Source organism: Xyrauchen texanus, chromosome 24, assembly GCF_025860055.1.
Source record: "Xyrauchen texanus isolate HMW12.3.18 chromosome 24, RBS_HiC_50CHRs, whole genome shotgun sequence".
NCBI lineage: Eukaryota > Metazoa > Chordata > Actinopteri > Cypriniformes > Catostomidae > Xyrauchen > Xyrauchen texanus.
Window position 1 is genome coordinate 4,296,818 of NC_068299.1, and position 15,127 is coordinate 4,311,944.

Consider the following 15,127-nt stretch of genomic DNA (forward strand, 5'->3'; position numbering starts at 1 on the left):
GTCACCCAAAAAGATGAAATGAACCGAAGTTACGCTTTGGTACGCATTGGAGTTTTTATACAACCTCCGCAGGATGTTTTGAAGTTTTTGTTGCATGCACAAACTGCAGGATGTGTGTGTGTGTGTGTTTAATCGAATACAGATCAGTAGCTTTTGTCAAGTCTGAAAGCTCTTTGTGTGGTCTGTGCAGTAAAATCTAATCAATATCAAAGGGACCCTTGTTGATTGCAAAGGCTTAAATCTTTAGTCACAGGTTCAATGCTAATTATCCATCATCAGTCACTAAGGTGCCTGGCTCTCTGATTGGTTCAAATACAAGACACGACCCATACATGACATCATATTAACTTAACACATAAATTATGATTCAGATGGCATGTTTTGACAAACAGGACCCCTGTTGAGCAGTATATAACCTGCATAGCTTGCAAAAATGCAAATATAGATATGCACGTGGGATTTTGTGTTTAGAATGCAGTTTTCATGGTTTAGGTTCATCCGCACCATGCAATATTTAATATTAACACCAGTTATATTAGATTGAAAGAAATATGTCATCTACATTTAACAGAAGAAATTTATTCCGACTCTTGCCTTTATTACCTAGTTACTAAACATTTAGGTAAATCTCAAAAAAGCTGCCAAAAACATGTCCATGTCCACTCCAAAATCCTAAATTACATTTTGCTTAATGATCCAAAAATAGGCTTTTATTTATTTTAATTAGTTTATAAGAGTTACACTATTTTCATGACTATTTACATATTTTCATTAGCACCCCCTCACCCCCAAAATCTCATTATTGAAATGAGGTTTTAAATTTTTTTTAATGTTTATTAAATATTTTTTTTTATTAATCGTTTAAATATTAATTTAAAATAACAATTTAAAATAGAATTTTCAAATAAATAAAAAACTAAAGGAGTAATTTTTTTAAATTGTACTATACTAAAGTAAACAAGTAAATTCTTGCTGTTAGAAATTTTCCAGTGCTCTATGATATGTCTCTTCCCACGTACAAGGACATTTTTAAGAAAAATACTGCGTGGAAAGGTGTATCTGAGATCGCTGGGATTTTATGGACCCAGACAGACCGGCATTTGCATTTTCGCCGCAGATAAACAGCCGCTATGGCAAACAGCACGCCTAGTTTCTCATTCATCTTTGATATAAAGCATTTTATGTACTGATTCCATTTATATTTAGTCTTTTCCCTCCAAAATGTTTGTTTTTAGTGGCAAGAAAAGAGATTCGCTGTCAACAGCAATGGAATGACATCCGTGAATGTCATTTATAAACGTTACTAGGCAACCAGTAGTGGGAACACCCACTAGCGACTTCACCGCCAGCCACTGGCGACCTGCAAAGTCGCTGGCAGTGTGTACGCACCTTTAAGACCGCGTGCACAACACTCGTACTAAACACAGCTGCGCATGTTTGGAGCTTGGAATGAATGTCATTGAATTTGCTTTGACGGTGGCTCAAGCGAAATTTCAGGCCACAGAAGCGGATTCAGTGTCATTTTTTATCTCGTTTCAGACAAGCTTTACATCTAATTACACGTGCAATTGTCAGTGAAAAACGGCATTCCATTTGTATCAGTCTCACGTGAAGCCCTGACCACTGATATATAGCTACGCGCATGTGGAAGGATATATTGACATACACAATGTACAAACCTTGTTTTCTGCTCAGTATCGTGTTTCTAAAGTCAAACCAATTCCACACCATGAAGGATGCACCTTTTCCTTCATAATCTCCTCATCTTCTCATCCAAATGAATTTGAGGAAAGAGCAGTGTGTGTAATGCGCACGTGTTATGTGCTGTAAACATTTCTCGCGTGACAATTTTGCGTTAGCACGATAGACAATACATTTCTACCGGGTTATCATGTATATTGCCCACTACTACAAAAAACAATAATAATAAAAAAAATAAAGTAAAATATGAATACATCCTGGAAATATTTTTAGTAACTGCTAATTTATGATAATTATAATCACGTAAAATACGTAATTATTTTTTAAGTAATATTTTTAAAAAGTTATTTTAAAAATACATTTAATAATTACAAAAATATATTTCAAAGATTATTAAAAAAATTCAAATATTTTTAATTTATTTATTGTATTACAGTAATAATAATCAGCATTGAAAATAATTGGAATTTCAAAAAATGCTTAAGTAAAATGTGTTACATGAGGTGTTACAGTAATAAATTAAATGTGTTTAATTGTCATGACAATAATGTTACAAGACAAAACATCTTAATGGCTTCAGTAGGCTTCAATTTCTTAACAATATAATTTATTTATTTTTTCCTTTTTATTTTAGGGTTAAATGTGACCCCCTTTTTTGATATTCATCCATTTATTGCCAATTAGCAACTAAGATCTAGAATACAACCACAGAATTGACTACCGCATGACAGTCTGTGTTTCCACACATACAGGTTATTAATGGCCTATTGCATTCAAGTGTGAGGGTTCAAGAGGTCTTTGCGATGACCCTTAGGTCTTTTTTGGCCCTGTGAGTGACTTATTGATCATGGGGAGGTTAGCAGTGGTTACACAGATGCATTGAATAGAGAAGATGAATTTGGCAAACATGTGAGATGAGATACAGCACCAGATAATGAACAGAAGAGAACAAACAAGGTGGGAACTGATTATGTAAACAAGTGCATGGATGAGTAACCGCTGAAGTAAACAAAAGCAGAGAGTCATTGTGCTTTGTGTGTTGCGGACGCTGTGGGTCACCAGCAAAGGTGTGTGCACGCCCAGTGGAAAAATGTATTACTCATAGGTTGCTCGATCATTGCTCAGGAGTCTTAACAGAGTTCTCAGTTATGATTCTTTTAAAGTTGAAGTGTCAAACTTTATTTATTTTGATTGTGAAATCATTAACTCGCCGTTAACAAAGGTTTAGGCAGATGATAAGGATTTCTTGATCTGCATCACCATTGGACTATTTAGGGAAGCTAACTTGCGAATAACGAGTCGAAGTTCACAAACCCTCTGTGGAAACTCGTATCATCATACTGAGTTGTATTTTTGCCCTTGTCATAGATGACGCAACACAGAATTGGCATGTGTTGAAAAATCATTCCCCACTACAATCTTCAAGCCCTCCCTCAGCAGCAGTCAGGACGTTTGTTTCCTGTGGGTCACACTAATGTTTGTTTTGGCTTGACAATATGTGTCTTTGTGGTGTTCCATGGTGGACAAAGGGCAGCTTTGAGTCCAGAGGCATTTCAGCAGTGTCCACTGTCGAGACGCTCGCAGAAAGACTGCATTAAGTCCCCTACAGTGTCTGTGTTGTAAGAGCTGACAAAAATTGCTATTATACAGCTAAATGACACAAATTTAGATTTGTTTTGGAGGGTCAATTTCACAGAGTATTTCTCATCCAGATTTAGCAGATAATGTAGTGATGGTACCATGGAAAAGGCTGGAATTTGTTGGTCCCTTTGATAACAGGACGACGGTTGTTGTGATTGCTAATAATGTGCACACTAACGTTGAAGACCCTGTGAAATCGCTGGACGAGTGCTGTTTTCCTTCTTGTGTTGATATATTTTTATTGCATACATAAATATTGAAGGGCTCCTCCCTTTTTTTGTTAAAAGCCAATAGGCTTTAGTTAAGCCTTGGGAAAAAGAAGTACACTTAAACATACTTTTAAAACAAGTACTTTGTATTAAAATACAATTATTTCAAAGTGCATACTTCAGTGTGTAGTAAATGTATTTTTAACAATTTACTGCAGCTTCATTGAATTTAAGTGATATTTCATTACTTAGTTTAAATGTATGTTAAATGTGACAAGTAAACTTTTTAGTGCTTTTTTGACCCACATTAGTCACACTTATGTAATGCTAAGTGTCATTTTGTAAAGTATATTATAATGCAGTTGAAATATGAATGTATAAGTAGAATGTTGGATGTACATCATTGCAGCTAAATAACAGTTATGCTACAACTTCAGTGAAATAAAGTATACACATATTTTAACCAGACATCTGGTGATGTCAATCATGTATACTTAATACTATTTTATACAATCATGTGGAAATGTATTACTTGAAAACAAGCTAATGACAAACATTTTAAATGTATTGACTTTTAATTCAGTTTTTAGTAACAAAATACATTTGAAATTAAAATTAAGTATGATTTTGTTTAAAGGTGCATACAATTACCATAATATGTAATTAGAGAATTAGAAAACATGCTAAGTTGAAATACTGGCATCTCCGATAACAATAGTACATCCAGTATATTCTGCTCTGAAGGCCAGAATTTCTGTTTATGTTATTGCCTGTGTGATCCCGCCCACTGACCAATAGTATTTTGACACAGCCGGGTTGCCAGATTTGAACAAGTTTGCAGGCAAACAACACTGCGTGCTGCAGCCATGGAAGCCAACAAACAAACTGGATCAGAGTTAACAGATTCCACCTGACCTAAAAAGCCTCTCCATCTGTCTAAAAACTACCATGACCAGAGGTGTAGTAAAATAAAGATAAAAGCTGGTGATGCCTTTGGAAGACGGAAACAGCTTAAAGCCCAGAAATCCTTTAAAACCGATGCTGAGTTGGCTAATTTGCATGTCAACATTCTGGCAACCCGCATGAGCTTCGAGTCTGGGGTGGGGCAGACAACTCGCCGATATTTTTAATTTGGACCCATTTCAAACGCTTGTTGTCATTCTTACATTTAGCACCTTTAAATATGCTTTAGTTTGTAAATACAATGAATTATACTTCTATCAGGAAGACTTGCAGATTTGAGTAAAGTTTTAGATTACATTTATTTGATGAATATAAAACAGGAATGTAATGTCTCTCTTTGGCGTAAGCCCTGTCTGGCTGGTCCGAAGAAGTTGTACTCGGAACCGTCATATCCTGCTGGAGATAGGAGGTAGGGGCGAGGAGCCTACCTCCATGCAGGACGGGACTCAACTGGTGGTGGTGGGGTGGTGGAGGTTGCCGTGTTAGCACACTGAAACAGCAATGTGATAGATTGTGAGCAGACTTATATAGTAATGGCTTACATGTGATTGGCTGGGAATTACCCAGCTAATGGTGCAATGACGTACGGCTACTAGTCTTCCCGCTAGAACTACGCTGCGCTTACATTTCTTTACAGTACACTAAAACATTATTAAAAGGTATTGATTCAAAATGTACTTTCAAAATAATACTGTTAAGTTGACATTAATACTAAATGCACTTTTTTTAAAAGTGCAATTAAATATCTATACAAAATTGATTCCTTAAAGTACACTGAAGTATTCTAAACCTGAAAGTATACTTTAAGAAATATATAATATTAAGATTTCAAGTAGACACGTCAAGTAGACATTCAGTACACATAATGTAAGGGTGTGTTCACACTTGGCAGGTTTGGTTTGATTAAAATGAACTCTGGTGCAATTGCTCTGTTAGTGCGAACCTTGGTGCGCACCAAACAAGCGGACCTAGAACCCCTGAATAGTGGGTCTTGGTCCGCTTCCAAAGGAACTCTGGTGCGGTTCTGATATAGGAACGCAGCATGGACCAAAGATATCTAACAGGAAGTAATTTGCCTTTAATACTGACCTCAAGCATACATGGTTCTTCTCATCATTGGAGCTATGATGCAAATTATAGTTTGGTACAGGCGTCGGAATCGATGTCAGCCGTCCATGCAGTATATCTTCGTTTGTGTGTGCAACAGAGGAATGTCTGACACTGCTTTGACTCTTTTACACATTTTTTGGCTCTTGGTTTGTTCTCAGCTGGTAAAAATACCTCCATATATATATACATAAATCCAACGAGCACATTTAGCCCAGCAGCCAGCATTGTTTTGGAAGTTCGGCAAGTTAATTTGCAAAATATGCGTAAAAGCTGTCCAATCAGGTTTTGACCTTATCATTATGCCTTTTGTTTTGTATCTTTAGGTCCGGTAACTTCAAATGCCAGTACGCTAAGCAAACCAGGACTACATGTATCATTTTCATTTTTGGTCCGAACCAAGTGAACACACCCTAAGTGTACTTCTTTTATAGTAGGGATGTCACAGCCAAGAACCATGTTGTGTGCTGGTGGTATTAGGGGGAAGGACATTCTCATTCTAGAAAGCATTTTGTTGAGTGTACCGCAAGATGAGTCATCAGTATTTTTCTTCCTTTTATCTAAAGAGACTGTAAAAGTGATTTTGTCAACTTTTAGGAATATTGTGTAGATTATAGACGGCCTCTAAACTAACATACATGGACTCAAACCACAAAACTCTCATTCTGATTTCAGAATAATGTTGAAAAAATATCTATTGTTTAACATTAAACCGTATGCTATTACACTTGGAATGTATTTACAGCTAAAACACTGATTGAAAGTTTGACCTGAACTACATAATAAATGTGTTTGCTTTGATCTGATGTATGTAATTTTTCTCTCTTCAGCTGGTCATTTGGGGTTCTCATGTGGGAGATCTTCACACTCGGCGGTTCTCCGTATCCAGGAATACCCGTAGAGGAGCTCTTTAAGCTACTAAAAGAGGGTCATCGCATGGACATGCCCGCTAACTGCACCAACGAATTGTAAGTTGCAATATTTTCACGGCTGTCTACTTAATGGTAGCAGTTAAGATTACTTACCTAGCTGCAAATGTCTGAAATGCATCCTACGCTTGGGAAGGGGAAGAGTCATTTATATTCATGAGGAAAGCAATACCTGATTGGTCGTAGAAACTATAGCTCAACCCTAACCCTACCCTTAAACCTAAACCTAACAAATTATGAATTGAAAAATTCTGATCAATCATATCATATTACACCATGGATCTGCTGAATGCTTGATTCTGATTGATTCACGGACGTGCAATTTCTTTTCAAGGAAACGCACGGCTATGAAGTAGTTCCAGTTCTTGGCCACATAATGAGTCCATATCTCTTCGCCAAATTATTTCAGTAATTTCAAAGAGTCCTACAGGCTACCAAACCAAAATACCAGGCTGGAGTGGAGTGATTCCCAAATGCTTTGATGGGAAATCGCTATCGCTCCTCTACATTCATAGACTCTGTGTGTCTGATTACTCAAATGGTTGCACCACGCTTGATTTCTGAAACAGTGCGGAGGATAGAAATAAATTATGTCACATGCTTAGTTTGACCCTGGCATCATCCCATTGTTTTTCATATTGTCCTCTTTCTCAGGTATATGATGATGAAGGACTGCTGGCATGCGATGTCCTCTCACAGACCCACATTCAAACAGCTGGTGGAGGACCTGGACCGCATTCTCACTTTGGCAACCAATGAGGTGAGGGGTTTACACATGTAAACAAACCCGCCCACACACACTCATTCAGTCTGTACTTTCAGCGTAAACAGACTCAAAACAATTCACACTTCTTCTATAGTTCTGGGATTTATCAAACTCGTGCCTTTACTTTTCCAGCTTGCAGCCTTTTGCAAGATTTGCGAGGGCAAGGAAATCATCAAATGGTTTTTACGGTCAGCATATAGGTTGAGAGTTGCACGAGTGTGATTTCATCCATGCTTCCTTTTTTTTCTTTTTTTTGAGCACGACCCTTGTCGAATGATTGGCAGATGATTCTTTCCATTCCCTGAATATCATCCACTATATTCATGCTGGGGTCTGGGGTATGGCGAGGGATGGATATCTGTCAGGACTTGTCAGAGGGGGGATTGAGCCGTGAAAGAGAAATGACGCCAAATGCCGCGCTCTCGCTCACCATTTTGAACTTTCAAAACTTAATAAAAGGCCTCTTCTTTCTTCTCCCCATCTTAAACTGCTCACAGATGTGAAGGCCTTTAGTAATGTGAGCTGCCTTGTGTTGAGCGAGTTCAAGCCTGCGCTGATTTTCAGCAACCCAAAACCCTCCTCGTCCTCTTAAAGTCAAATATTGCAGTACCAGCCACAAAGGGGGAAAGGCTCCAATTTAATTTAAGGAACCAAGTAAACCAAGGAAAAATGTTCTTCTGTAAATGTTTTGTGGTATACTGTATGAACATTGGATGTTTATAGATATTTTTTTTCCAAAATATATGTCTTCAAGGGTGGTCCTCTTTGTTTCTGATGTGAGTTTGCTTCAATGAAATTCAATAACTAAATATTGGTAAAACTGTATGTTCTAAAGTACTATGGAATCTGAAGCAATGTGGTTAAACTTGAAGTTGTCTTAACATTGAACTCACTTTATTTCTGAGGAAACGGCAAGTAGATTGATGATAGTGTGTGGTTAAGACTAACCAGTGCAACAAATCAAAAATAGAAAGCAAGCGGCCGATAAAATGCATTGTCGTGCAACACTCTTGATGCTGTTTTAGGAAGTAGGAACAAAAACGAATAATTGAAACTTTCTCTATGCAAGTACGGGAATGTAGATGTAAATGATCATCCAACGAATTGCGCAATCTCATTGTACATGCTTAAAAGTGTGTTTGTGTGTTATGCCGATAATACAGTAGACCTCAGAGGATAATAGATGCATTATAGCCCTCACGACAGCACATATAATGCAACGTGTACTTGCTTTGGGTAATGGATTGCACTCTGACACATATCATAATGTAACAGCACATGAAATCAAGCTTGTGTAGTTGTGTCTGAAGTAGAAGTGTCTGATGTTTATGGAGCACCATGGTTTTACTAGTAATATTGTAGTAACCTTGATTGTAGTAACAGGTTTCTGTGGGAAAACCATGGTTTAACTATAGGAACGTTGCAGTAACTGTAGAAAAAATGTCATGGAAACCATGATTGTAGTAACCGCAGTGTGTTTTTGGCAGGAAATATGGTTTTACTAGGCCTATATTAATATTGTAGTAACCATGACATTAGCATGTTTTGGTTTTTTATAGAATCAGTAGTTTTACTATGAACATACTGTAACCATAGCTGAACTATGCTATTTGTAGTAGAACCATAGTAACCACTAAATTATGAATTTTATTCGCATAGTTTTCATTTCCCTGTATTATTACTTCGGTTTTACTACAAATATCATAACTGTACTATAGCTACTATAGTAAAACAGTGGTAAATTTTGTGGTTACTATGGTTTTACTACAAATACCATAGTTTACTAGATACAGTAGTAAAACCATGGTTAATTTATTCTGAGGGAACCCAAAATAATTGCGAGTGAATTGCGAGAAAACTGTTTCAGAAAAAAATCCTCCCTGACCTCTAAGGGGCTCCAAAGAAGTTCACATACATTCATTGTGTATGTTTCAGGCTAAAGATAAACATGAAAGAGATTTATTGACGTTTTATTACGACAACGTCACATGACAGTGTTTTTATGTGTTTGTGATAGTGTTATTTTCAGAGATGTTGTATGTGTCTCTCCGTGTATATGTATACATTAGTGCTGTCAGTCGATGACATTTTTTAATCGCAACCTATTTCATAATTTCTTGCGGTTAATCGCAGATTTTAAAAGTACTGAATTTTTACTCTATATACTTCTTTTCCTGTCAAATGCATTTATTTCCTTTTTTGGGGAAGAAAACAAAACAATATGTAACAATATAATGCTTCATGAACAGTTTCTAAACAAAGCCTTCCACAGTATAAAGATAGAAATGCTCCAAAATAGCACTAATTCATGTAACATTAAACGTTTCCCAAAGCCTAAGTGGGAGGTCGACTAATTTAAAAAACTCATCCCTCATAGGTTGAGTATTCATTGCAAAGGGCATTCATTCTCAAACTCTAATCCTCCACAACATTAATCAGCCAGTAGACTATGGCTATCCGCTTTGCTATAGCAATCGTGAATCGTGTCAAGGCGCAATGGCAGCGCCAAGTGCCGCTTTGAACTCTTGCAAGCGCTTGCAGACAAAAATGGCTAATTCTGCATTTTCGTGATGATTAAGTCTTGACGTGCTTCTGTGGTAATTTAATTGCACTTTACATAGGCTGAAAAATATTTTATTTCTATCACAAGTTCACAAGTTCGAATCCAGGGCGTGCTGAGTGACTCCAGTCAGGCTGCCTAAGCAATCAATTGGCCCAGTTGCTAGGGTGGGTAGAGTCACATTGCGTTAACCTACTCGTGGTCGCTATAATGTGGTTCGCTCTCGGTGGGGCGCATGTTGAGTTGGAGTCTCAGACACGGAGGCAACTGAGATTCGTCCTCCGCCACCCAGATTGAGTCACTATGCCACCACGAGGACCTAGAGCGCATTGGGAATTGGGCATGACAAATTGAAAAAAAATAAATACAAATATCACAAGTTCCATTTGAGCTTGTTGTGTACAATAAGTAGCATTAAGAAGTCCTTTCCCCATAATTTTATCACTGATACAGAAGTGTAGTTGTGTGTGTTTGTGGTGTGTGCATCAGTGTAATGACTCCTTTTGACATATCACAAAGTTTCACCCTCCCAACCAGTGTTTATTCTGGTTTATGCTGTATTAACGGTAAATGTGTTAATCGCGATTAAGGAGAATTACACGTTACACTTTTTAAAGTAATCGCATGCATTAACACATACATTTTGACAGATATTGTAATAATGCATGTACTGATTGTTCCTCTTTCTATATCTCAATAGGAGTATCTGGACCTGTGTGCCCCAGTGGTGCAGTACTCACCCAGCTTCCCGGATACACGCAGCTCTTGCTCCTCCGGAGACGACTCTGTCTTCTCCCACGACCCCTTAGCGGACGAACCCTGTCTCCCCAAGTACCAGCACATCAACGGAGGCATAAAAACATGAGCTGGCCTCCTCCTGCTTTTATCTTCTCCAAACCCAACACATCCAAGCTACACCTTCAGTTCTCAAAGAGTGAGAGACTTAACCCACAATTCCCTTTACCCACCCAGAACCGTATGCTGCCTCTAGATTCCTCACGAAGCTCCCGCTGGACTTTCGGAGCATACCAAGGGAGGCCAGCAGTGCTGCTTTCCGAAAAACAAACTGAAGTGCGTCAAGTGCAGGTGCTTTTTTGTGGAATCACACACAAAAACATGTGACCAAGCTCTTAAGAAGAGGATAGGACCGAAATGTTGAGAATGAATGACTAGCTGTTCCCAAGGACCCACCTCTTGTATTTTTTGAAGATATGTTTTTTGTTCCATTCCTGTTGGAATTCTCTTGCATTCTTGCCACTATTCCAGACTGTTTCTTGGCATTCCTGGAGTTTGTGTTCCCAAGAGAAATTGCATGGTACACGTGCAGAACTCTGAAGAGAGTAAAAAGGACAAAATGAGACAATAGAAAACAATACAGTAAGGAAATGTACAACTAATGCAAGAAGTAGAAGAATACATAACAACACTGCCTCCGGTTGATTTTTTTTATTTTATTTAAGCATTTTGTTTTATGACCTGTTTTTTCCTTGATAACACAGTTATCGTACAAAAGCCCATGCAGTTATTCTTGGTATAAAAAAAAAAAAAAAAAAAGAATACATGGGATATATTGCTGGGTATATTTGTAAATATATTCAAATATGTAAAAATATATATTATATATTTACATTGAATTATTTTTTGTATGGACTTCCCAACAGTTCCTTTCTCTTCCCCATTTTAGATATTTCTCTGACATACTCATGCATACATTCACACACAAACATACATATATACAGCAGCACTCGACATTAACGGTTTTGTGGGAGTGTGGTGCAGGAGATTGTGCATATGTTGCTTTCATATTGAGCCTTGGTGCTCATGTGGGTGGCGGTGGTTCGAAAATCTTCAGCCCTGAATGACAAAGTTTAATGTCGAGTCCTGCAACTCTCAGTTGCTAACACAGTAAAGTACCAGCTTTCAGGGAAAGAGATAGCTTGTTAATTTATTGACTTATGTTAAAAACAAAATCAAAAGAATAAAATAGATCAAAATAATAAAGAGATAATAATATTAATGATGACAGTAGAAACAGTAATGATTCATAATGTTTATTTTGTCATTTAAAATGACATTTCAGTGGCTGGTATTGAAAGATCTGCACATATATATATATATATATCTCAATACAGGGTTTGGGAGTAGCAGAATACATGTAACAGGATTATGTATTTAAAATACAAAACATAAGTAACTGTATCCCACTACAGTTACAATTTAAATCATTGGTAATTAGAATACAGTTACATTCAAAAAGTATTTTGATTACTGAATAGATTACTTTGCATTTTATTGTCATTCGTTTCATTTAATATTTAGTCCTTTCAGATGGAAAACATTTATACATATAAATGATGCGATCCAAAGTGCATTTGAACAGCGGTGAAACACTTTCTTATGATGTGTTACATTCATACGAGCAGACAGAGAAGTACATTTGAAGTAAGTTTGGAGCAGAAGAAATAGAAATAAACCTTGTGTAAATTGTCTGATTTACGCTAAGCTAAAATGCTATTTCTAGCCATTTTACATGCACATGTTACCAGACACGATCATATTTATTATCAAGAAAATTCACGTTGATCATAATAATCTTTTTTCTAAGAACCGTCATATCCTTTTTTTCTAGATTTTCTAGACTGATCTTGTTTTAGAAACAACACTGCATAAGATATTTAGGTTTTTCAGAGAATGTATTTTTAACGTGTGTATTTTGTCTTACTGGCAGAGTTTTTATAGTCAAAACAAGTGAAAAAATCTACCAGTGCTGAAGAAGTAATCCAACGTATTTAGAATAAATTACTTACCTTGAGTAATCTAACGGAATACATTACAAATGACATTTTACAGCATGTAATCTGTAATCTGTAGTGGAATACATTTCAAAAGTAACCCTCCCAACCCTGTATATATATATGATATGATGTGAATGGTAAGTTAAAATGCAAAAATAACGTACATTTTATAGTCAGCTAATCCCTTTTCTGTAGTAGACAATGTTGATTTTTTTACCTGGCTATTTTGCTCACACTGAAGTTTGCATTTGATAAATACTGGTGGAAAAAAGGTTGCAGTATATGAATACAGTTTTAAGAATTCAAAAGTATTAAGATATTCAAGTGTTTATTTTCTTCTTGACAAATGAGATGATACTGTTCTCAACAAGTGTTCCTGACAGATTTGTCAAATTAAAGATAAAAATGTAATTTGTGTTTTGTGTTTCTCAATTTTTATTTCTATTGAAAACAAAAGTATTCTAAATAGATCCACATGGGACCCATATGTCCTATTTAATAATCTATTGCAAAATCTATGAAAGGTGAACTACTGTGCTGCTAATTAACTGTTTGTACCTTCTTACTCATATTTAAACTGTAATTACTTAGTTTTGAAGATGATGGCATTCATGTGTGCCCTTTGTGTGGGAATCATTTTGTTTTTCCTCATTACGAATACGAGCCAAACAACAATGGTGACTCATGGGCACGAACAACAGCATACATTCGCGACCCCACGAGACAGAGGCAGAATTCGGAGCAGAGGAAAATATGGTTACATGAGACAGCAACTGAGGAGGAGAGTCCACCACCCACCCCTACCTTCGATTATCCTGTTCAACGCTCATTCATTACAGAATAGAATGGACGAACTTTGGATTAACTCAACGGCCTGTTATGAATACTGTGACACGTAGAACATAAGGTTTCGTGAACTGAAATGTATCCAGCTATTCTCACTGATCATAAAAATGTTACCTTAAAAATTTTATTTTAAGATATCAAGTGTGATTCCAGAAATCTGGGTTATTGGAAATAAATATTTCACTTTTAAACCATCAGGATTATGTCAAACAAATCCAATTATTAATAAATAAATATTGGACTATTAGGAAAGAATATGGCAAGGTGTGGGAACTATTGAAATGAGAAAATGTAGCATTCAATTTGGAAAAAAATTGAACACATATTGAAGACAAAATTCGAGATATCTCATATTTAACCCAAAAACCTACCCACATGTCCCACAACATTAATGTTCTAGAAAATTTACTGAAAGAATTAGATAATATTTATCAAGAAAAAGCCAGAGGTGCCTTTGTGAGATCTAGAAGGAAATTGATGGAAGAAGGTGAAGGAACAGCAAATACTTTTTTAATCTTGAGAAAAGGAATGCAGAAATGAGCTTGATTAGAAAAATTAACATTTATGACGTTGTTACAGAAGACCTAAACATAATTTCTAACTATCACACACATATCTGTTCTTTGGGAGATGATCGAGATAACACTATTCTTTTTAAAGAATACAAAAGTGCTATCTTTAGAAAGTTAAATAAAATGTTCCCAAAACATTTCACTGAATATAATTGAACTGTGTATAAAAGCACTAAAAAACAGCAAACAAATCCCCTGTAAATGATGGTCTTACATCAGTTTTATGGACAGTATATCTAAATTCCTGCTAGCTGTATATGAATAGGCCATTAACAAAGGATCCTTGCCTATGTCACTCAGACAGAGAGTCATCGATTAATTCCTAAACCTCAAAAAGATATCCTATTACTGGAAATTTGCCGACCTATTTCATTACTGAATAATGATTACAAAGTAATGGCAGCATTTTTTCCCTCGCAATAGTTTTGCGTGCTCTCGCAACAGTTTTCATTCCCTTACAATAGTTTTCCATTCCCTCGCAATAGTTTCACGTGCCCTCGCAACAGTTTTGCATTCCCTCGCAATAGTTATCCGTTCCCTCGCAATAGTTTTGCGTGCCCTCGCAACAGTTTTCATTCCCTCACAATAGTTTTCCATTCCCTCGCAATAGTTTCACGTGCCCTCACAACAGTTTTGCATTCCCTCGCAATAGTTTTCCATTCCCTCGCAATAGTTTCACGTGCCCTCACAACAGTTTTGCATTCCCTCGCAATAGTTTTCCATTCCCTCGCAATAGTTTCACGTGCCCTCACAACAGTTTTGCATTCCCTCGCAATAGTTATCCGTTCCCTCGCAATAGTTTCACGTGCCCTCGCAACAGTTTTGCATTCCCTCGCAATAGTTTTCCGTTCCTTCGCAATAGTTTCACGTGCTCTCGCAACAGTTTTGCATTCCCTCGCAATAGTTTTGAGTTTCCTCGCAATAGATTTGCGTTCCCTCGCAATGATTTTGCTTTCCCTCGCAATAGTTATCCGTTCCCTCGCAATAGTTTTGAGTTTCCTCGCAATAGATTTGCGTTCCCTCGCAATGATTTTGCTT

General features: G+C 36.8%; 1 protein-coding gene across 5 annotated transcripts in view; it reads left to right on the forward strand.

The window, feature by feature from the left end:
* fgfr2 (fibroblast growth factor receptor 2) overlaps positions 1-11,433 on the forward strand; it is a 62,661-nt gene extending 51,228 nt beyond the window's left edge. For all 5 annotated transcript variants that reach the window (XM_052089657.1, XM_052089658.1, XM_052089653.1 and 2 more), the window contains 3 exons: positions 6,452-6,589; positions 7,205-7,310; positions 10,577-11,433. In XM_052089657.1, the coding sequence (XP_051945617.1) occupies positions 6,452-6,589; positions 7,205-7,310; positions 10,577-10,741 (409 nt within the window). In that variant the 3' untranslated portion in view covers positions 10,742-11,433. The remainder of the gene's footprint in view (positions 1-6,451; positions 6,590-7,204; positions 7,311-10,576) is intronic.
* Positions 11,434-15,127: the final 3,694 nt, after the last annotated feature.